Source organism: Salvia splendens, chromosome 1 (genome assembly GCF_004379255.2).
Source record: "Salvia splendens isolate huo1 chromosome 1, SspV2, whole genome shotgun sequence".
Taxonomy (NCBI): Eukaryota; Viridiplantae; Streptophyta; class Magnoliopsida; order Lamiales; family Lamiaceae; genus Salvia; species Salvia splendens.
Genome location: NC_056032.1, coordinates 2,979,308 through 3,003,281, shown reverse-complemented (window position 1 = coordinate 3,003,281; position 23,974 = coordinate 2,979,308). Strand labels below are relative to the sequence as shown.

The following is a 23,974-nucleotide window of genomic DNA, read 5'->3' as shown; positions in this document are numbered from 1 at the left end:
ATGGGCCCACACACCACATACTATAATATAGTACTCCCTCCGTCCTTGAAAAGTATGAACATTTAGTTCAGCACAGATTTTAATGGATAATTGGTAAAGTAAGAGAGAGATAGAAAGAAAAAAGTAATTAAAGTATTGTTAGTGGATAATGAATCCTACTTCATTAGAGAAAAAGTAATTTTCAAAATTAGAATGTTCATACTTTTTAGGGATGGACTAAAAAGGATGTTGTTTGTACTTTTTAGGGACGAAAGGAGTACTATTATATACAATATGGTAAAGATTAGTCAAGAATGATAAAAATTTTGTAGAAATTAAGAATGACACATAGATACGAATTACACACTTATAAGTATGTTAGAGTTCGTACTTAAGAAAAAATAAAATAATCCTTGTGCAAAGATGATACGCATAAATCGAGAAATATTCTCATATGTCAAATTATTCACAAATTTATTATGTATGGAAGTTTGTATCTTGAAGGACAGCTGATGATATTGGAACGAGACAAAGAAGATTAGAATAATCACTGCACATGCATGACATACATAAATCTAGACATAGTCTTAATTATGTGTGGAAGTTAAGGTTCTTATGGGGCACATTACAGATGTTATTCATTTTCTTCATTCTTGTTTAGAAAATAAAATGTAAATATCGAAACCAATTCCTAATAGAGTGAGTAGCACTCACGACGACATTGATCTAAGTGGGCGCGTGTTGCTCAATGATATGTGATGCCCACTCCCACAACTTTGCTTACAAAACTTGTTACATGTTGTATAGAAATATATAAGACTCTACAATGTTGTGTTACACGTTGTACCACACTCTATGTGTCATTTTTACATGATGTTGCATATACCTTTAGTTATAATCTATTTTACACAGAAGTACTACTTAAACAAGCACAATGAACGTATCAAAGTTATAATTATAAATATATCAAAATCCCTATCAAAATCACAAGGTAAAATTAGGTGGGGTGCTTAGTTTTGGTCATCTACTTAGAAGAAACAAACAAAGTACAAACTAACCTGCCCTCTTTATGAGTGGGTGGGACTTTGTGGGGTTGCATGATAATCCTAAATTTGTAATTGACATTTTATCTTTGTTTATTTTGGTTTCAACTGATTTGACTATGTTGCTGTCGAGTTACTGCTTTCTTATATTAATTGCATCAAACAGTAATCAACTGTAATTTTTTATTTCGCACTAGATTTATGTAAAAATGTGACTTTAAGTGGGAGCAAACTAACCTTAATCAATATTGCCAAAGCAAGCAACAATTATTGTTGTTCTTTTTATTATTAATATTTCCATATAACTATTAAACTATAGTCTATAAAGGTTAGTTCTTTCCGCATTACTTCGCTTAATATCGAGAAATGTGATTATCTATTTTGTCTCATTTCGTGAAAAAAATTATTTTATTTATAGTATTTCATAAATGTAGGATAAATAAATAGTAAATCAAAAAGATCTGAAATATAGTTGGACAAGTAGAGACCTACCAAAAATTACTTTTTCTATTGTAAAATTATTGAAAATTGTTTTCGGTCTTTATCAAATCAATTTTCTAAAGATTGAAATGTTGGAAGTTGGAGGATTGTGAGGGGCTGAAATTGCAAAGAAAAGGAAAAAGAATGATTGTAGAAATAAGTTAGGAAGAAGAAATTCTTAAAATAAATGGATCCCTTATTCGTAGTATAGTATTTTTTTGATACGTTATTTTCTAGTATATATAATTGTGTAAGAAAATATATAAATAAATGGATCCCTTATTCATATTTCTTGGGTTCGCCATTTATTATAAGACTTTGATTTTCTTTATATTTTTGTATAAATTAAGCATTTTTAATTTTAAATTGGTGGTGAATTATGATTAAGTAGTACTACTAAGCTTAATTTATGATTATTTTTTTTCTCTCAAAAAAATTACTCTTTATAAGTGGTGCAAACAAAAGAGTCTGGTCTAGTCGATTTTGTACCATTTCAGCTATAATTTTTTTTTAAAAAAAGAGACAAAAGTAGCATATTTATACAACCAAACAAGAGAATAGAAATGAATTGGGCTCAAAGACTTCAAAACTACGGCCCAAGCCCAATATGGTAGAGAATGTAAGATCGGGCTTATAATAAGATTATTTGAGCCTGCGGATATCTCAAAAACAATCCTTTGAAGTAACGAAGGGATTATTTTTATTCTTATATAGGGAGAAATATAAATATACAAAAATTTCATTAAAATTTAATTTAAAAAAACTACGTAATTGAGATAAATAAAAACATTACATAATTTAAATAAAAACATACTATATAATATAAAATAAATTTATCACTGAGTGGACCGAAGGCTAAGCGTGCTCAAATTTCTTCAACAATATGAACAACCAAAAAATAAACAATGGAGAGAAATTGAAACGAAAATAGTAGAAGGAAAAGATAATTTTGATGTTAATGAAATGAATGGGAAGTGAGGTATTTAAAACTGAAAAATTGAAATTTAAGAAATTGAAAAAAAGCTGTTTTAAAATCTTTGGCTTTTAAATAATTTAAAATTTTCTTTAAAAAAATACTGTCTCCGTTCTTGAAAAATAGACACATTTGAAACGGCACGAATTTTAATGTACAATTGTTAAAATGAGAGAGAATAATTGGTAAAGTAAGAAAGAGAAAAAATAGATATAATAAGTGAGGGTAGTATGGTGGATTGTGGCTCCACCTTTAAAAGTACAAAATCTAGACAATTTTTATTTCTAAATGTCTGTGTCGTCTGCTGATTAGAGCAATCGGGCCAGGCCGAGCCGAACCCAAAACCTATCAAAATGAGTTAGTTGGGTCATGGTCAAATCTCAAATATTTTAGTCCAGTTAGTTGTTTACTCATTTAAAAAAGACTAAAGACCCAAATTAGTCTCTTACATATATTCTAAAAAATATAGTCATATTTGGCGACTGACTTAATTTCCATATTTTAACCGATACAGAGGAATTTTACCATCTTTAAATTTTAAAATATATACTGGGCGACTGACTTAATTTCCATATTTTGACCGATACAGAGGAATTTTACTGTCTTTAAAGTTGCAAAAAAATACAGTCATATTTACCGACTGGCTTAATTATCATATTTTGACCCATACAGAGGATTTTTTCGGTCTTTTAAAGTTTTTAAAAATAGTCATATTGGCGACTGGCTTAATTTCCACAATTTTATTACCGATACAGAGGAATTTTGGTGTGTATAAAGTAAGTCATTATTTTCCAATACGATCACACACAGAAATCAAATGTCGGGAGCTGAGTGTTGTGATAATCCACCAGCTCCAAGCTCAGGCAGTGGAAGTGGGAAAGTTGAAGAATTTGGAGGCCTTAGCTCTTACATTTCTGGCCCTGCTTATTCCAACGTTGCTCTCATTTTAGTCTCTGATGTTTATGGTAATACTAATAAAAATGTATCACTGCTTTTCTCGATTTGGGATTTTGAAACTTTCTTTCTTTCTTTTTTTTTTCTTTTCCAATCATGTTTTTTTGTTATGTGCAGGATATGAAGCTCCAAATTTGAGGTACTCTCACTAATTAGTTTTCTAGATTTTGCATTATGACAAATGTTGAACCTGTTACTAACTCATGCTTCTTATATGAAGTAATGTGCATTTGAATGATATAGGAAGCTTGCAGACAAAGTCGGGGCTGCTGGATTTTATGCCGTGTATCTCCACCAGAGGTTGTCAAGCAATTCGAAGCTGCCTTAAACGCAAAGCCTGAGGTGAAAAGCCTGGACTCACTGCTCTTATCTATTTCTTGATAAAAATGAAAGGAGCTAATGATTATTATGTATGTTCATATATTATGAATTGGTGCAGGTGGATAGCTTTGTGAAGATATTCGCGGGGTGTTCACACGGGTGGTCCGTGAGGTACAAAGACGAAGACGAAGGGGCCGTGAAGAGTGCTGAGGAGGCTCATAAAGACATGCTGGATTGGTTTGTTAAGTATCTCAACTGAATTTGGTTCACGCTTCTCCCTCTGTTGTTAGTAGCTTTTGTAATATAGTACCAATAAAACTGAATTCAAAATATATGTATTCCGAGTAACTGAATTCAAACAAATGGAAATATCATTTTCGTTAATGGCATTTTCGGATTGGATTACATTTCTTCTTCATCAAAGTTCAAATTATTTTTTAGAACATCAAAGAATCCAAAAATCCGAACTATATTTAACATATAGTTTTATTCAAACAAAATAATTTTATTTTATTATTTCTAACATAATATATATAGTAGTATGTAAAAATTATTTCAATTTTTTTGGATCAATTTAGATCGGCATAAATCCAATCCAAAAGCCCAGAACCAAAAAGTTGAGCACATGAAGCCCATGCGATTATAAATTACTAATACAAAATGAAAAAACTTGAATTGAATAATAGTACTATTGTTATCCAGATAAACCCTGATCTCAGTTTTGCAGGTATTGAGTTCATGATTCTTCCAAATTGGCGGCAAAATCTGTAAGTTCGATTGTGTAACTTTTCAATTTCATTCTGGAACTCGCCCGAATCCTCCAATTAGACCATTTGGCGTCCCCAATTCCACGCATTCAATGCTATTCCGAAGGATCTGCTGCTCCATTTCCAAATCCTATCACAACCCATTTTCCCTCTCCCCAATACTGACAAACCCTTCTCGCAATCCATCCTCTTATTCAGTATATTCGCCCAATTTGAAAACCCTAAGATTATCGTCGCGAAGAACCATTTCCGCAACTCCGAACAGTCTCGTTTCAGAAAGCTCCACAAATTCACAGATGGATGACTCCAAAAGACCTCCAATGGTACCCATTCCGCACCCTGATTCTGCGGGCCGGGCCGAAGTTTTCCGGGCTCTCGAAGCCTCTTTGGGGTCATCATTCAGCTCTGAACCCATAATCCCGGACCCTAACCCTCTGATAATCGTGATTAGTGGTCCAAGTGGTGTAGGAAAAGATTCTGTGATTAAGAGGTTGAGGGAAGTTAGGGAGGATTTGCATTTTGTGGTCACGGCAACTAGCCGGACGAAACGGGAGGGAGAAGTTGATGGCAAAGATTACTATTTTATGAGTAAAGAGGAGTTTTTGTCGATGATTGAGAAAAATGAGCTGTTGGAGTACGCAATGGTGTATGGGGATTATAAGGGTGTTCCGAAGCAGCAGATTAGGGATTACATGGAGAAAGGGTATGATGTCGTGTTGAGGGTGGATATACAGGGCGCGGCTTATTTGAGGAAGATCTTGAGAGATAATGCTGTTTTTGTGTTTTTGGTGGCCGATAGTGAGGAGGCGCTGGTGAAGAGGCTGATAGGTAGGAAGACTGAGACGGTGGAGGCTTTGCTGATGAGAGTTGCATCGGCTAAGGAGGAGCTAAAGCATGTGAAGGAGTTTGATTATGTGGTTGTCAATAAGGAGGGTGAGCTGGAGGGTTCGGTTAAGTTGATGGAATCCATCATTGATGCGGAGAAGGCGAAGGTGCAGCAGCGTAGAGCAGTGGTTTAGATATGGAATTTTGGCGATTAGGTCGGTATTGTTCCTGCTTTGAACTTACTGGGGACAGTTATGCCGATAAGGTGGTAATGTGGTATAATTTGTTGCTAATCTTGATTAGTTATTCATTATTGATATATTATGCTACTTTGTGAGATTTTTGCTTGTGAAATTAATAACTATTGATATAGTATTATGCTAATTTGAGAGGTCTTTGCTTGTGATTTGTGAAACTATTGATTTGTCATTTCAAATCAAATATCTTGCTGCTGATATCATAGTTGCCAATATAGGTTGATTTAATTGTTTCACCACTAAATAACTCGGTGACTGTTTCTTAGGATAATGGAGATCCTGTGTTTTTTATCTTTCAATGGAAGTAATGTTGGAAGCATTGTGTTAGTGTCATGAAGTTATTAGCTGCAAATTTGTACAAGGTTCCCCGATTTTGGTTAGAAAGACGTATAATATTTTGGTTTTTGGACTAAAGACTGATTTTTGTAATACACTAGCGAGAGATTGATAGATTCCATAGAAAGTAAGGTTGCTTTCACTTCTTGGATTGAGACTATTAAACTATGTGAATGTATATCAGAATGCTTCTTGCAATGCATTCTAGAGCTGATTTTAATTCTTTTATGTTGTTTCTTGAAGGCAATCAAGGTTGTATCTTTTGATGGATCTTCCAGTTCTGATCAAATGAAGGCCAATTTTGCAGTTCTCGTCATGGAAAAGCACGGTTTCGAAAGGGGACTTATTCGAGCATAGAAAAGGGGATATATCACTATCAAGCTCATCAGAACATGGACTGTGAGCTTTCTGATGCCATAGATTACAAGTTCTTCAAGACTAGAGTATTTATTGATTTCTTCTTCCTTGAGTATGGTTGAAATTGTGCTACATGAGTAATTTTTCAACTGTGCTACATGAGTATATTTAATTTGTTAGAATAGCCTCATACTGCAACAGTTGCTTTGTTATGAAATTTTATATTTTTGAGTTGGCTGATGCTGACAAGGAAAGTGGATAGATTCTTGAATTGATTTTGTTTATCCAATATTGTGACTTGTATGTAGAGGTTTCGATTTAGTGGATTGTGTCAATATTTAGTATTGTCGATCCAAAAGTACTCAATGAAACACAACTAGAACTAGAAGTATGAAAGATTGTTGATAAAATTTATATTCAGGAATTTGACTTTTGAATCTCATTTCAGTGAAAAACTTATATACTACACTACTAGATTAGACCACAATGAATTGGGCTAGACACAATTCTTTGCAAATTTGCTCTCCTAATTACATTGCATTTGTGTGGCAATTGATTAAATTATGAGTACTACTTTTTAGAAAGATGAATTCATTTCTAAGAACTTGCATATCTTTCCATAATTGTACTCACTGTTATTACCAACTAAATCGATACAGACAAGCAATAAACCTTAACACACCACATATATAATAATCTATTGGCCAAACAAACAAAATTCTAGAAACATCTTTTTTGGCAAACGTATTTTAAACAAATTAGAGAAAACAGGAATGCATTTGGGTGTGGAGGATTTTAAAAGATATTTCACTTTTCTTGATTTTAGGTTTATTTGAATTGGTCCATTTTCCATAAAATGATAGTGCATTGTGTTTTATTTAGCAAGCCAAATTATGAATTAATTATACTTAATCGGTTTAATTGACAGCCTTTAAAATTTATGTAAACCAAATAAATGTCAAATTTTCTTGTACTCAAAGAAATAATAAGCAAAAGATGAGACAAAGATCCATATCTATAGCAGCCTTTAGCTTGAAACAAATAGACTTGGTGTTATTGAATCGTACAAGCCATGGCCAACTCATGTACCACAAAATTACACAATTATTGTTATTCACAAATCCAAGAATTAGTCAATAATTGAATATAGTAATTATAACAATAATCTATAGAGCCTAATCTATGATTATAAAATATAATAATATAATTTCAAGTTGACATGACTTAAAGTACAAAATAAAGAAAATTTGGCTAACATTCTCCTAATCTTTAACTAACATCCACTCAAAATTAGTTGACTTATGCTGGAATAACTTTGGAATTTACAACTTGTATTTATGTATTTGAACGTTTATTTATAAAACCAAAAAAAAAAGTTTCAAAGTAGATTAAAAAAACTGTGTATATTAGGGGTCAATCAATTGAACATAAACTTATTTAGGCATGGAATATGGTAACAGCGCTCCACTATAGGCACATTAATCAAGCAATTAACGATGCCTTATTATTTCATGATTTTTGGATTACCAAATACAGATACACATATTGCATTTTTAGGAAATGTTAGTCAATTACAAAGATTCATATGACTAATTTTATCTAACTTTTTCTCCTTCAATCAATTTCAAGAGATATGCATGAATTGTAGTGTTTTTTTTGGTGAAAGTGCATAGACGTCCCTTGTTACAATAGGTATATGCATGAATTAATCGATCACAACATCTCGTTTTACCGGTCAGGTGGTGTCCGAGGGTCAACCGATCCAACCGACGTCTCATGACGACCGAAAAATTCATTAAATTCAGTCTTTGGAGTTGTCGTCGTCCCGACAGCACGACAACTTCGCTCTGATCTTTCGAGTTGTGGTTCATTTTCGTTCTTTTCTGATACAACGACGACTGTCACACTGTGTCTGCCTTTCAATACCGACAACTACCTTTTTCAACGTATCTAACCCCAAAATGGAGCTCCGTTTAATGGATCCATCGGTGTGCAAATGACTTGCAACGTGCATGTCTATAAACAAAAAATCATGAATGCAAACAATGAAACACAAATAGAAATTTAAAATGAAAGCATAAAGAGACCCATCTTAACAGTTATCTTTCCTCATTTGAAATGTATTTATTCAGAAAACGTGCACTCTAAGTTCAATCACATTTCTCCTATCTATATATAAACACAAGTAGAAGAATTCAACCGAAAAAAGAAGAAGAAAAACATTCATATCTATCAACTTGAAATTCTTGATTGAAAACATTCTCATCTTCTCAAACTAAAACCCCCAAACTCTCAAACAAACAAACAAAAAGCAGCATGAATCACAACTCTTCACCTAGTGAAAGCCAAGGCAGCGTCCATCTCCACATTTTTGAGCTCAGCAACACCCCAACCACCAGCCTCGACACGAAAGCCAGCAGCGCCACCGACGCCTCGTCCTCCCTTTCCTCAGCCCGGGCGCCGGAGAAGCAGCTGACCCTCTTCGCCCTCCGCCTGGCTGTACTGGAAAAAACCGCCTCTGGCATCGGCACGCTCGGCTTCATCTGGGCAACCGTAGTCCTCCTAGGCGGCTTCGCCATCACCCTCGACAAGACCGACTTCTGGTTCATCACCATCATCCTCCTTATCGAAGGGACCCGCATCTTCAGCCGCAGCCACGAGCTAGAGCTCCAGCACCAAGCCACATGGTCCATCACCGAAGCCGGCATTTCAACCTTCCGAGCCATAAAAAACGCCTTCTCATCATCACGAACCGCCAAGCATCGCACAACAAGGCAGCTACGAACCGATTGGGGGGAGAAACGGCCGCCTACGAGGACGTGGACGAGCTCGGAGGTGCCATTGCTCTCGTACGGGAAATGGATGTTTATATCAACAAATGTCAGCAGAGTCCTCCACTGGCTGCAGCTCGCTTCCGCTGTATCCTGCGTGGTTCTGTCGATGATCAAGCTCGTCCACCGTGATTTTGGAGACATGGAGAAGGACAATTCTGATAAAAGGAACCGGGAATCGGCCTTGATCATATTCTACTCTTTATCCCTGTCTGAAGCTCTTCTGTTTCTGCTAGAGAAAGCCTATTGGGAATGGAAGCTCACCTTCGATTCTTTGTTGGAAATCGTTAACAAAGAGTGTGAGTTGGGAGATTCCGGTCTGATTTCGATCCGGAGATTCTTTTACGACGCATATTCAAAATGCGTCAACGGGAGTGTCTTCGATGGATTGAAAATGGACATGGTCTCCTTCGCCATAGAGCTTCTAAGCTCCAACTCCCCCGATGAGAATCTCATCGGGGCGAGGATCTTGAGGAGATTCGCGACCAGCTCGCGATTCTCCCAAGATACCCTGCAGAAAATCGGGATCAGTCTCCCTGTGGTGGAAAGGTTGGTGGAGATGTTAAACTGGAAGGATGAAGAAGAGGAAGAGATCAGATACTCTGCAGCAGAGATCTTGTCCGAGCTAGCTAGCAAGAAGCATAACTCTCAGAGGATTGCCGGGATTGCAGGGGCACTCGAGTCTATCTCTTGCTTGCTGCATCGCTCACGCGGCCATGGCCGTGTAACTGACCAGATATCCGAGAAGAAGAAGAAGAAGAGAGGCCAGGGCCACGGCCGGCCGTGGTCGTTCAACAACGTAGGACTCGAGATCTTGAAGAAGCTGGCTCGTGATCACGACATATGTGGCAAGATTGGCAACACTAAAGGGCTGCTGCCGAAGATCATAGACTTCGCCCACGCGGACGAGATCCTGCTGAGGGGGCCTTCGTCGGAGACTGCCACGGTGAAGCTGTCCATGCAGGTGCTGAAGATGCTGGCGAGCACGGCTGGGGCGGCCGGGAGGCAGCTGAGGAGGGAGATCTCCGAGATTGTTTTGACGATTGGTTACATCAGAGATGTGTTGAGGTATGGAGACAGGCATCCGGAGCTGCAGATTTTAGGGATTGAGATATTGACCAGCTTAGCGATTGAGGAGGACGCGACGGAGAGGATCGGAGCCACCGGAGGGGTTGTGAAGGAGCTTTTTAGGATTTTTTTCAACGACAGCATACCAGAGGAGCAGCAGCATGTCCGTGCTGCTGCAGGCGAGGCTCTCGCGATGCTGGCATTGGAGAGTGACAGCACCTGCAGGGGTATACTGAAGCTCGGCCTCAACGAGCATCTCGTCACCGCGGTGGAGGCTCCGCTGCTTCGGGTTAATGCAGCCAGGATTCTCAGGAATCTCTTTGCTTTCAGTGGGGATGACTGCTTTCACCACCTCAAGAGCCTCACTGCTGCTGCACCAACTGTGAGTATATTAACATCATCCACCTTATTGCAACCTAAATTCCTCAATTTTCAAGAAATTGGAGAATACTAACTCAGTGTTGACAGATTCTTGAAGCCATCATGAGAGAGGAGGGGAAGCTTCTGGAGGTGATGATTGGAGCAGCATCATACATGTTCAAGTTCATGGATCATCAAGAATCAAGAAGCATGTTCAAGAGAGTTGGAATTAGAGAGAGGGACCTTCCGAATCGGCTGTTCTTGATCCTGAGCAAGTATCAGCAGCCATGTATCAAGGTTCCCAGCATGAGAAGGTACACCATAGAGCTGGCCATCTGGCTGATGAAAGAGGAGAGGGAGAACGTGAGGGCCTTCCGAGGTCTGGGGATGGTGAGGGAGCTCGAGTCCGTGACAGAGACGACGTCGGAGCTCGAGAGCTTCAACATTTTCTCTGGAACAGTTGGCCTCTGCAGGCACAAAGTGACCATGCTTGCACTTGTTGAAGCTGCAATGAAGCTGTTAGAGGGATGATAACAATACAAGAGCATTTTTTCATTCTTGATATTTATGTGTATATATAATTATATATAATGTACAACAATTATTTCAAGATCAATTAGAAGTTAAACAAATTTGCATCATCTGTACAAAGACTTTGAAAGAATATTCAACCAATAGATACAACAAATGACACCATTTTAATCATCACATTTCAGAGTGGTAACTTTGTGCAGTTTTGCTTCAAATGCTAAACTATGAATCATCTGTTTCTGAAGATATCCCAGCGACGCAACAAACCGTCTATGATATTCGCTGTCGGGTTTTTCTCAACCTCGACGGTGACTTTCGTCCGGTCAGCCATGTCAACATCAGACGGCCTGTGATTATCCGATGGTGCACCAATCTGAGACGTCGTTTCTTCTTGCTTGGGATGTGGGGCACCTGCATTGCTTACTGTACTTGTGTCAGCCTTCGGCGTGTCATCACTAGGAGAGCAAGTTTTAGAATGTTCCGCTTTGGAAGATGGCGGATTTTGAGAAGAAGTCTCTGGCTGTAAGATTGTGCCTTCTGCTTCGTCTTTTGGTGCCGGTTCTGGGTTAGGGAAAGAACTGCCACCAACGCCCGATGACGATTCCTTCGAGTCCTTCAACGATTCGAATATGGCCACCATCAACATCTAGCAGTTTGAGCAATATCAGCAACGAACCTCTTAATATGTTAATAAAAGGGAACTCAAATCTATGGATATTGTTTGCATTTACCCTTTCTTCTTCTTCAACATTGCTTGGAAATTCTGCCAACATGTCAAGAGAGTACTCGACATATTCGTCGTCGTCTACTGATCCAAGCCCAAGCGATCCATGAGGACTATCTCTCGAGAATTCAAGGCTTATCATGTTAGAAGTCGATGGCTGAGCATCGGAGCTCCGACTCTCCACCTGCAGAAGAAATGTGATCCGCATGATTCAGGTTGTACAACAGAACACCGCATTTCCGCCGCAGTTAGTTCATTAAGCCATGCTATACTTTACTGTATGAAAATTACAACGTGATCACCATACTATCTTTTTCATTTTTTCCAAATCCACGAATTTTTCCAAAAATAAATAACAAAAGAAAATTTTAAAAAAAATCATTTGAGACTAACAATTTGCTCTTTCCACGACTTGTAGTAATCCTAAGCCGTCTCCTCTTCGTAATGGGGAGAGCTCGTTTGAGTTCCTTCCCTCCTTGGAGGAGGTGGCTTTATATGGATGAATACCTCTCTATAGAAGAGTTCCATTTCTCCACTCAGAAATGGAATACTAAGTTCAAACTATATTGGTACTTCCTTCAGCATTCAATTCGATAGAGCAAAATCATGTAGTAAAGCACAAACACGAACAACTCAACAGATACAATGTTCAAGTGTAAGAAGCAAGCTCTGGTTTTCAGACAGGTACCTCAGAGTCAGGTCGATTATCTTTGGATGAGATATCCGCCGGAACCTGGAATATAACAACATACTAGTCAGCCATCACCACCAGTTAACCTAAAATAGAATGCAAATACATGGAAACTTAGTAATCAACTCATGAGATGGTTGGTATCAGTTCTTTCTTGCCCAAGAAAGAATTAGATGGTGAAAGCTCTTTCAGTAGTGTAATAGGTTATAGTTTGTCAACAGAATTTTTCTGACACCTCAGAAACTGTAACTTACCACAGTCGCACTCATAGGCCTCCTGGAGCGAAGTTGCCTGATGGCATCCTCAGTGCTAGTAGCTGGCGGACCTGCATTAGACGAAACATGAACCAGTGCACGTCAGCTCAAAAAATGAGCCTATAACTGAACAGCATCAACGCGATATGTACCAGAAGGTGAACCCAATAGTTCATCTGAAAGCTCCGAATCCTGGATCGTGCTCCATCTACCCTGAAGGTTTCGAAATTAATAAAAAAAGAATGATCGACATCAATTCAAGTTTTAGTCAAAATGAAAGGAGAAACTAGTTTGACGAAAAGCAAGCAATATACCCTGGGGAAATAGTCGTTACTCAAGTCAAAGTAGGTACTTCCTCCTTCATCCTCGGGTGGTTGTAATACATTGTTAAAAAAAATACTTATAGAATCAAAATAAAACTGAGGGCGGGGAGAGTTGTGATCCCCCTCGAACTTTATAATATTCTTGTCTCCCTGTGGATCAATTTTTTGTAAATATAGAGATATATAAATGCAATAAATCGAAAAGGAACTGAAGATATTCTGGACAATGTTACAACCACAATGAGCACATGATATCCGTCAACAAGACTATGTACGAAGCAAAACATAGGAAAGGGAAAAAGATTTCACAAGGTGAGATTATTACCACATAAGCATCGAAAACACTATCAGAGTGATGGGGTTGTATAAAATCATCCTCGATGGCATGGCCAAACAGAACTGGGACAAAGCAAGATTTAGCAACCTGAAGATGAGATAAGAGTTCCAGTTGGTAAGTCTAGAAAATACATGGTAAAATGTAGTGCTTTGTTAGAACAACTGGTAACGTTGAATTTTCTATTTTCAACACAGCCTCATGTTTGCACTATTACAGAAACTATTCAATAAAGAGGTCAAGGAAGATACTATATTTAACTCAAACAACTCACTTGACTAGAAATGTGGCTGTATCAGAATTACAATGGCATAAGAGATTAGCAATTGGAAATGAATGTTCAGATAAGATACCTTAATTGTGTTCAGCTCCATAATGTCAAATTTTGCCTTCCTTTGGATAGCTTTTCTCATATACTGGATGGCAAACTTAACCTACAATAAGAGAACAGACGAAGAGCAGCCTGATCAGTGAAAGGAAGAAAGAAAAATATTTAGGATTAGTCACCAATTTTCAGGTAGCAATGGATTCCTGACTGAATCTAAGTTTGCTCGATAAAGTGGTCAGCTTACAGTGAATTTGGGGAGCCGAACTTTGTATGTATCAACCAGTTCCATCATCAAATCAACCAAATCAGAAAAGGGGCTATCCAAAACCATTCCTGCAATTGAAGGATCCTCAGCTCCATACATCAAGCTGAAAGAAGAAAATATTTTTTTTATGTTAACAAGTGGAGATCTAGACAATCATAGAGTTAGAGTAAAGAATGACACAATGATATAAATCTAGATCATAGACTTTACAAATTTAGACAACCAAAATATGGAATTTAACTAGATGGCCAGAAATGCTATCTTTTTCTTTCTTATTCTGTAGCAGTATCGAGCAAAGATATTGAGAAGCTTTTGGCACACAAATATCACATTCCAAGTTATCTTTTTATGATTATTCCTTTTTAAAAGTAACCAAAAATCTTCAAACTTTTGAGCATAGTGAAGTTTGATAGACCAGGTAAATACTAAGAAGCATGAGCAAACCACCCCTCCGAAACCCCTCCCTACCCCCCCCCCCTAATAAAAAAGAAGAGAGAGTATGTGGAGCAAGGAAAATTCTGACGAAAATTAATATCCTCAGGACTGAACAATGTAAACAATATGCATCAGAAATAGTTATGTCCCACCGAATTTCACCTCTAGACTGCTAGTGGACATCGGAGGATTATAAAGGTAATGAAAGCATAGTTTTTAATATAAGATACTCAAATAAAAGCATCACTAGAGAATGAAACAACATAATGACCTAGTAACAGCACCCATGGAGCGGCCCCACAATCCAATTAAAGAAACATTTCCATCTTCACGTAGATAATTAACCACAGCTTTGAGATCATCTTTCTGCAAAACCAAGACCAAATTAGGATGACACTCAGAGATACATTGTATCTAAACTTGACTAGTAGAGCCATAGAACAAGAAAATAACCACAAAAATTTCCTATTAAATCTCTGATATGTCCAGAAATGATATGTTCTTCCAGTATTGATCGTTATATGCTTGTCCTGTCCAACGGTTTGCTAAAGTCTTATATATAGCATCCACAAACACTATTCACCTTAAGTTCTCTCCCTATTCACGGATGCATTATCATCTCTCTTCCTCATAGATAATGCCAAACCACAATCTCTCACCTTAACACAAAATTCCAGACAGACACCCACTTAAAATCACATCTTTTTCCAAAGAAATAAAATGGACTTAATAGTTATTAGTGTAAAGGGATAATAGGACTCCTCAATTTCACTGACCGGTGTAATCCATCCCAAATTAAACATTTAAATGTACTAAAATATCGAAGAAAAAGTCCACTCCAACAAAACGGGTCTTGTAACAGATACAATTCTATAACTGAGATGAACAAAACCCTGAAAAATTAGCCAAAGATTATGAAAGATAGAAAACATGCTAAGTTTAGACCACCTATATTCTAAATATTTCTTACGGACTATAGTGCAGTGGCACTAGAATGAGCTCGGAAAAAAATGAGCAAAGATGATATGACTTCAGACCACTTACCTCATTCCAGCCCAAAGTAACATGCTCTCCGCCTGATAGTCCAGAACCAGAGAAGTCGAGAGCAAAAACTGTGATGTTCGATGGCAACAATATAACAGCAGCTTCACTGGCATCTGTCCGGCAACCACTGAAGATAGTCCAAGACAAATAGCTAATTCGTGAATAGATTGGAATGAAGGGGGAAAATTATATGTGAAGCGCATAACATGCTCAGTGTCAAATAAAAAGCGAGAACTGCTTTATCAAGATATGTGACGATTCACTAAATGTGTGCACATAACTCAAACCCAATCAGTATAGTGTTCAGTTGTGCCTACGAGTTAATACAAACGCCTATTCACCTCTTTCCTCATCACAATCAAACTTACAAGGACAAAGTTTCAATAAATTTACTGTGTGTCTAGATTATAGCATGCAGATCATACACAATCTCAGTATAACAAAGAGCAAGGAAATGGCTATAGCTAAAGCCCAAGAGCAAGCAGAGCTTATGGCAGAGGGAACAGTAAAGTTGAGACGGAAATATAGAGGGACAACCAGTTATCATCGTCAATAGAACCCATACCTACCCAGCTGGAAAAGTTTAATTGTTTAAAGAATCTTGAACAGCACATTTTTGGCCACAATGAAAACGAACTTTATCTATCATAACTTTAACTACAAAAGCATAAATTTCAAACAAATCCAATAACGCTGATGAAAGAGTTCAGAACTTCCACCAGAAGACTTCTCCAGTTAACAGAACAACTAACCTATTTCCATGACAATAGATTACACAGGGCAGTGTCTTTCCTTCGGGAGGGACAACAGGCATGTAATGGCTACATAGCAGAACATCTCCTCGACTGTTTTTAACCTGCAAGACAAAATGCATCATTTGTCTCAATAAATGTTTCTGGATTGGGGAGAAAACATAGAAAGCCACACCCAATACCAACCTATCAACCATAACCTAAAAACCAGTTACGAAACATATAATCCTTCAAGAACAAGATCACGAGGAAGAAATGAAAAAAAAAGACAAATTGATAAGTGACTAATGAGAAATCAGAAAGTGATGTTCAACAGAATTTATTTATTCAAGAAAAAACAGGATGAACTTCAAACAATATTCTACTTAATCATATTAATATGATTGATTTATTTAAGAAAAAACAGGATGCACTTCCAAAAAATATTCTACTTAATCAATCATTAGTTCCTCTAAGTGTTTCAAGGTCTATCTAAACCTCCAAAAATGAGAAAGAATAACAAATCTAAGTGTGAGCTCATGTTAGAAGAAAATCCAGCAGGAAAATAAATTTTACACCCAATATTAAGACATATTGGCATGACATCAAGAAAACGTAAGAAAGCCCAGACGCAGCAGATATAAAATGTATAAACATAGAAAAGTAAGTCAGCGAGAGCTAATCTAAAGGAAACATATAAAAGTTCTGAAACTAGTGGTGATAGACACAGTGCTGGCAGCAAGGAAACTGATGTGTTATGACTGGCTATGAATAAGAACAGCTTACCTCCAAATCTTTCCTATGGTACCACTTGCCTTTTAGCAAAAATTCTTCATCTAACAAATCATCTTTTGGATTGTATTCAGCTCTGCTAACCAGATAAAGGAAGACAAGTCAGTTGGTTAGTAGTACATCATATAAACTAGAGAAAACAGAAAAAGTAGCTCAGTCATAAAGATACTGCAGTCATTACATTTAGAACCAGTTGCAATCTCATTTTCACATACTCTCACTGTCTGCCATTACTACTAGTTTCCTTTTTGGTCCGTCCGCCAATGCTTGTCACTATTTTTGGTAATAGACCCCACATTCCACTAGCTTATTACACTCACATTTTATTAGTACTATAAAACTAATACTATAAAAAAATAGGACTCACATTCCACTAACTCATTCAACTCACTTTTCACTACATTTCTTAAAACCCGTGCCGAGTCAACTTGTGACTGGCGGACGGAGGGAGTATTAGTATGATGCATAAATGTGTGATATCTTATTCTTCAACTAAAACACACAGCACTATCTGTAAGCGGGTCTGACGCAGGACCTGAACCAGACCCTCTTAAACAATGGTCACATAAAAAGAAACACCTTTGAATGCTTCTTCATGCAAATCCAAATCAGGTATTACAGTTGACCAAGTAGTTAAACTTACGAAATTATGTTTGACTATGGAAAAGGGGCATGAACTCTGTCAAGGGTTATTCTTTAATCAAGACTAATATGAAGATTTGAATCACAATTGAAGGTTTCAATCGAACCAGCAAACAGCCCCATTAAATCATTCTTACTCAGAGAAGTACAAGATCAAGACTTCAAACTTCAGCTGATAAAACACATTATCCTAATTCCTAACTAGCTAACTAATTTTATAAATAACAGGAAAAACTTCAGCAACATATAAAGCTGCAACACAGAATTAAATAACCCCAATTCAGATACAGAAATTTCGCAAATACCTAACCATAAATTCACCAAATACAGTAATAAGATCAAAGCAAAATAAGGAAAATAAATCATATTAGTAAAATTACTTAAAAGGAAATAAAATTCACACCAAAGTGGGATATACGATTCCCACTAATAAAAATGCACACTAAATTCGGAAGTAAATCCAAGGTCACACAGTACATGAAAATAACCAAAATTCACACCAGACTTTGCAAATGATTCATTAAACAAACACATAAACTACTGTAAATTTTCCAGATTTGATTTTTCTCACCTGGGCGGTCTTATAATGAAGTTGATGAGCTGTTCCATTAGAGATTCAAGCAATCAAGATCTTTCCTGACCACCCCTACTTCTCGAATTATACGAAATGAATCATGCAAATGGAAAAGAAATCATGATATACATGCATGCCTATGTATATCGTCACAGATTTTTAAAAAAGGCTCATAAAGCTGCACGGTTTCTTATTGATGCGTCTTATATTTCTTCACAAAAGAGAGAGAAAAAGACTGAATTCCGCCAATCGGCTCTTCTGTAATTGTTTTTTTGTTATTGATTTCTGTAAAAAATAGAGAAAAAGAAAAAGCATGAAAGTTTTAGGTTATTACAATTTGACCTTGCAAGTTTCGTTAATTTATGTTTGAGGAGCTACAGTTTGTAAACATAGTTTATGAAAATATAACTACAGTTACACAAAATTAGCTCTGACGAAACATTGACAATTTAACTAATTTGATGTTATTAAATAAATATTTCTGTTTTGTTATGATTATCTTTGTGTTTATAGTTTTGAATTGGAGTATTTGACCATATAGTCCAACCAATATCAAAATTATTCCCCTAAAAATATCTTAAATTAATTAGTTTATGTTTTTATCCAACCAAAATTGTATTAAGGGAACTGTTCTTGGGAAAATTACAAAACGTCAAACCTATAACAAGAACAAGCATAGTATGCTTTGGCATTTTCTATTGAGTTGTGAGTTTTGACAAATAAATTAGACAAAGATCGATAATCAATTCGATCAAAATTCATGTGATTCAGCGTGAGTAAAATCCTTTTATGACATTATATACGTATATTTTAATTTGTTGGGCACATATTTTAACTCTCTTTCTATTCATTGGTGTAGTAGGAAAAGAGATTGGAGCTATAATGAAATTTATGTGTGGAATAATTCAAGATATTGAAAGGGCACTTCTCAATTAAACAAATGGATATTAAATTAGGAGAACTTAGTTGTGAATGGCCGTACGCTTTTTTTATTTAAGTGTTACTACTTGCGTATATCAAAAATTAGCATAGGACTGCAGCAGAAAATTTCGAAACCGCAAACAGATGAATTATAATTTTTGATATACACATGTATTATCTGATAATTAATCTTACTTTCTTTGTTATGGCTAACAGTTGGACAATTGATTAACTGTCATAAATATTTAAAATTTTGAAAAATAATCCTCTCTTCCATTTGCTCTCATCTTCCATTTAACCTAACTATAATATCATGAACTATAATATAAGTAACATAACTTGGTCACAATATCATGAAAAAATAAATTGCTAGTGCACAGCACTGTAGAGTAACTTAAGCCTAACACCTGACATCATAATGTCTAACCAAATCAAAATAAAATCTAATCTTGGGAGCTCAATCATTGACCGTATTACAGTAAAAATTGACACATTAGTATAGTATCTCCCTATATATATATATGACTTCAAATGAGGAAATATTATTTATCATTGAGCAACTGCAAAAGGAAATAAAATTAGAAATTTACAATCAATAATGGTGGAAGATTCTTGTTTATACTTACTTCAACTTGTGATCATTGTACACCAATTGAGTTTTAATTAATAAAGAAGGTTCTTATCCAACATTTTCTTGTTTTAGTAAGATGCTTAGTATAATTAGTAAGATGCTAATAACAACACTGTGAAAGATAGAGACTTGTGACTTTTTTGTGGCAATAGAGAGACTTGTGATTAGAAACTAAACAAGTTGGTTTTTTAAGCAATCTTGTTTTAGTGTCAGTGGATCTATGATCTAGGGCTCAATAAATTGATGATTAAAACGGGGACTTTGCTGTGAATTCAAACTTGTTACAAAATGGTCCCAAAAAGTGCCTAAGAATGTCAGCATCTTCAACACCAATCTTGATTGGATGATTAGATGCTTGGCTGTTAATCTCACACCAGCCGATACCATTACAGTGCCACCTAATTGTTTTTATTGCTTAATTCTTTTTTTATTTTTTGATGGGTTTTTTTATAACCAAGTTTTTGATAGCTTAGATATATCTTCACTCTCCGGTCTCCATCTTTTCTTTGGTACAGTAGGTGCAGATGATCAAAATGAGTTTGGCTCTCATATTGCTCTAAAAAAGATTGTAACTTTATTGAATTTATGAGTATAGTAATTCAATATCCTTATTGGGTTTTCTTGTTTCTGTGTTTGTCTCTAACATAATTGGTACTTTCCCAAATTGAGAACAATTCAAGATTTTGAAGGGTCCTCTTGTTTTTCTTGTTTTTAATTTTGATATTTGTCCTCACTCTCTATTAACTATTTCGTCAGTAGGTACAGACAGTACATGAAAAAAGATTTGAACTTTGATAAATTTATAAGTTGAATAGTTCATGATTATCAAGGGTTTTTCAGTGTTTTTTTTTTTCTCTGGGGGTGTGGGGGTTGTTGGGTCTAATGAAGTAGTCAGTGACTTTACTGTATAGCTTTAACCAGACCAGCATTAAACAAATGGGTTTGAAATTAAGGAAAGCTTAGTTTTGCAATCATCAATAAAATACAATTAGTAGTCAATGACCCAAAGCTATTATATTCAACTTGTGTTTGTATCTGATTGAAGCACATGCCATGAACCGAAGCCTTATCTTAATTCTTTATATTATTTAGGTAACTTTCTTGGTGACCTCAAGGCTCCAAGATATACCCAAAAACAAATTTCCTCCACTCAATGCATACCCCTATCTCCTAAGCAAAAGCCAAGGAATTTCTTACCTTAACCTCCATCCATTTTTATAAACTAGTTGATCTCATCTCTCTCTCTCTCTCGGTACTAAATTCTACTTTTTGCAGTTGAGTTTCATATCTATTTCTTTATGTGCATGTAATGTAGGTACACTTATCTCTTGTTGCTGAATTAGTTAGCTTACTACTGATTTGCTGTGTTTGAACTTTTTCAGTTTTCTTGACAAATGGCACAAATCTTGGCTCCTTCAGCACAATGGCAGATGAGAACTGCAAAGAGCTCAAGTGATGTTACTCCATTGTCTTCAAAAATGTGGAGCTCTCTTGTTCTCAAAAAGAACAAGAAAGCTTCCATCAAAACCTCTGCTAAATTCAGAGTTTTTGCTTCTAGCTCCGAGAGCGGCACCATTAACCGTGTGGAGCAGTTGCTGAACTTGGATGTCACTCCTTACACTGATAAGATCATTGCTGAATACATTTGGTATATAAATGTCTCTCTTGATTTTAAAATTTTAGTTGCAGTTTAGTTCAAATCTTTCTGTTGTTTTACTATCCCATTTTGGGGCAGGATTGGAGGGTCAGGAATCGATGTTCGTAGCAAATCAAGGGTACACAATGCAGTGATCTAGTTTTTGTTCCTTATTTTTACTCAAATGCTGTAGATGGATAACTATATATATGTTTACATTGTATGCTGTTGTTGTTGTTTTGTGTTTAGACCTTATCAAAGCCCGTTGAGCATCCATCCGAGCTTCCTAAATGGAACTACGATGGATCGAGTACAGGCCAGGCCCCTGGAGAGGATAGTGAAGTTATTCTATAGTAAAAATCAAAACCATTTAGTACTTCCAAATAACTTGTGTCAGTTTGAATCTAGATTGTAATTCGTTTTGTCCGTTTATCACAGCCCTCAAGCCATTTTCAAGGACCCTTTCCGCGGTGGCAATAACATCTTGGTGAGTGTAATGTTTTAAGGTCTAATATTGATGTTGTAGTATGCTGTGTTTGTGAAAATCTTCGCGTTTTTCTTGAATGTATTTGGCTTGGAACAGGTCATATGCGATACTTACACGCCCCAAGGCGAGCCCATTCCTACAAACAAGCGCGCCAAAGCTGCTGAGGTCTTCAGTAACCCCAAGGTTGTAGCTGAGGTTCCATGGTAAATTTCTATATCTGTATTAGTAATAAGAGTTCATATCATATAGGCATTAGAATTTAGTAGCATTGGTGGTTTCATATTTGGATTGTAATATCAGGTTCGGAATTGAGCAAGAATACACCTTACTCCAAACTAATGTGAACTGGCCTCTTGGATGGCCTGTTGGAGGCTACCCTGGTCCTCAGGTGATGATCTTTACCATAATCTTCCGCGTTGTGTTTGTATCGATAAGCTCTGTTTCTTAGTTGAAAAGAAGGAAAATTGCATTTCTTCATTTATATAATGCTGCTGAAATAGCATGGTTAATGCTTCTGTGAACAATCTAGGGGCCTTACTACTGCGCGGCTGGAGCAGATAAGTCGTTCGGACGCGACATATCTGATGCTCATTACAAAGCTTGCTTGTATGCTGGGATCAACATCAGTGGTACTAATGGAGAGGTTATGCCAGGACAGGTACCTTTCCTCAGCTCATCTTGTTTCATAACACACATTCCCCTTACTAGAGATACTAATGTTGTTTGATTCTTGCAGTGGGAGTTTCAAGTTGGTCCGAGTGTTGGGATTGAAGCCGGAGACCACATCTGGTGTGCGAGATACCTGCTTGAGGTACGCCATTGTTTTCGTGCAATTCTTGAGATCAATAAACAAGATTGTGTTATATCTGATCTGTTGTGTTGTATTTCTTGACAGAGAATTACAGAACAAGCTGGAGTTGTGCTCACTCTAGATCCAAAACCAATTGATGTACTGTCAATTTCTTTGATATATATATATAACTCAATTTGTATGATTATTTATATGGGAGCTAGCTAATCTATTCTTGATCGTTTGACGGTTCAGGGCGACTGGAACGGAGCAGGATGTCACACCAATTACAGGTATTGTTGGGCTAATGCTAGAGTTAAATTTCTAGTTAATTACTTATGCATGAGTTTGTTTGTTTTTTTGGGACTTAAGCACCCTGAGCATGAGAGAGGAAGGTGGTTACGAAGTGATTAAGAAGGCGATTTTGAACCTCTCCCTTCGCCACAAGGATCACATCAGTGCATATGGAGAAGGAAACGAGCGAAGGCTGACAGGAAAGCACGAGACTGCCAGCATCGACTCCTTCTCATGGGTACGTTTGCTGCTAAATACATGAATTTATGTTATAGTTGTCTAGTTTTATGCATCACACTTTGCAATGATCCGCAGGGTGTTGCTAACCGTGGCTGCTCTATTCGTGTGGGACGAGACACTGAGAAGAATGGCAAAGGTAGAAACAAAATCTAAAGAGAAAAAATATCTGCTGCATAGAGACTGGGGATTGATGAAAATGTTGCTTTATGTTGTAGGTTATTTGGAAGACAGACGCCCGGCCTCAAACATGGACCCGTACGTGGTGACTGCACTGCTTGCTGAGACTACCCTGTTGTGGGAGCCGACCCTTGAGGCCGAAGCTCTTGCAGCGCAGAAACTGTCGTTGAAGGTGTGAACGAAAGCATAAGGCGGCCTTACACAAGACATCATCAGATGGATGAGGTTGGGATGCAAAAATCTTGTCGTCTTTTATGTTTAGATCCCTTTTATGAGAGAGGTTCTTGTAAATAAAGGGACTAGAAGAGTTCCTACCTTTCTTGAATGTTGTTGGCCAGTTTCAGACCTATTTCTGCTTTCATTATGCATTTTTTGTCATGAAACCAAAATTCAGACATTGCTTTGGTAAGAAGATTCTCCTCACTCTTTAGTTTTTAATTTCTCTTCAAAAATATTTTAGTTATTTTGTGTTAAAAATAGCATTTAATTAATTAAATTTGATATCAGAAAAGTTCCTTCCCTCCACATGAGGCAAACATGAAGCTTCACCAAGGAACAACTCCAGTTTCTTTAAACACA

At 36.8% G+C, this 23,974-nt stretch overlaps 4 protein-coding genes, 1 non-coding gene and 1 pseudogene across 11 annotated transcripts; 5 read left to right on the top strand and 1 right to left on the bottom strand.

Annotated features, from left to right (window-relative positions):
- The first annotated feature begins 468 nt into the window (after positions 1-468).
- LOC121758541 lies at positions 469-575 on the top strand. The gene has a single exon (XR_006041504.1). It is a non-coding gene; the product is annotated as a U6 spliceosomal RNA (small nuclear RNA).
- A 2,639-nt stretch (positions 576-3,214) lies between these two features.
- On the top strand, positions 3,215-4,134 carry LOC121808407 (annotated as a pseudogene).
- LOC121808387 (guanylate kinase 2, chloroplastic/mitochondrial-like) lies at positions 4,046-6,563 on the top strand. Of its 6 annotated transcripts, none has more exons than XM_042208879.1 (2): positions 4,046-5,557; positions 6,243-6,563. In XM_042208879.1, exon 1 carries the CDS (start codon positions 4,610-4,612, stop codon positions 5,534-5,536), a length of 927 nt encoding a protein of 308 aa, XP_042064813.1. In that variant the 5' UTR covers positions 4,046-4,609; the 3' UTR covers positions 5,537-5,557; positions 6,243-6,563. The 6 variants fall into 6 exon arrangements, 2 of the variants coding, with proteins under 2 accessions (XP_042064813.1, XP_042064792.1); XR_006052184.1 differs by having other exon boundaries at positions 4,047-5,607; XR_006052181.1 differs by having other exon boundaries at positions 4,047-5,607; positions 6,179-6,563.
- Positions 6,564-8,414: 1,851 nt separating this feature from the next.
- Positions 8,415-11,192, top strand: LOC121808372. The gene is made up of 2 exons (XM_042208822.1): positions 8,415-10,573; positions 10,660-11,192. Exons 1-2 carry the CDS (start codon positions 8,609-8,611, stop codon positions 11,080-11,082), a joined length of 2,388 nt encoding a protein of 795 aa, XP_042064756.1. The 5' UTR covers positions 8,415-8,608; the 3' UTR covers positions 11,083-11,192.
- On the bottom strand, positions 11,145-18,473 carry LOC121808376. Of its 2 annotated transcripts, none has more exons than XM_042208834.1 (14): positions 18,217-18,473; positions 16,998-17,082; positions 16,233-16,336; positions 15,481-15,607; positions 14,708-14,802; positions 13,981-14,104; positions 13,762-13,842; positions 13,400-13,498; positions 13,066-13,224; positions 12,904-12,964; positions 12,752-12,822; positions 12,495-12,539; positions 11,814-11,990; positions 11,145-11,728 (listed from the first exon to the last, which is right to left on the bottom strand). In XM_042208834.1, the coding sequence occupies exons 1-14, from the start codon at positions 18,252-18,254 to the stop codon at positions 11,312-11,314; spliced, it is 1,683 nt and encodes a 560-aa protein (XP_042064768.1). In that variant the 5' UTR covers positions 18,255-18,473; the 3' UTR covers positions 11,145-11,311. The 2 variants fall into 2 exon arrangements, with proteins under 2 accessions (XP_042064768.1, XP_042064777.1); XM_042208843.1 differs by having other exon boundaries at positions 16,998-17,079.
- Positions 18,474-20,863: 2,390 nt separating this feature from the next.
- LOC121808367 (glutamine synthetase, chloroplastic-like) lies at positions 20,864-23,833 on the top strand. The gene is made up of 14 exons (XM_042208808.1): positions 20,864-21,023; positions 21,154-21,419; positions 21,507-21,546; positions 21,657-21,760; positions 21,846-21,894; positions 21,991-22,097; positions 22,195-22,282; positions 22,424-22,552; positions 22,631-22,705; positions 22,790-22,843; positions 22,940-22,977; positions 23,057-23,216; positions 23,294-23,354; positions 23,434-23,833. The coding sequence occupies exons 2-14, from the start codon at positions 21,166-21,168 to the stop codon at positions 23,571-23,573; spliced, it is 1,299 nt and encodes a 432-aa protein (XP_042064742.1). The 5' UTR covers positions 20,864-21,023; positions 21,154-21,165; the 3' UTR covers positions 23,574-23,833.
- Positions 23,834-23,974: the final 141 nt, after the last annotated feature.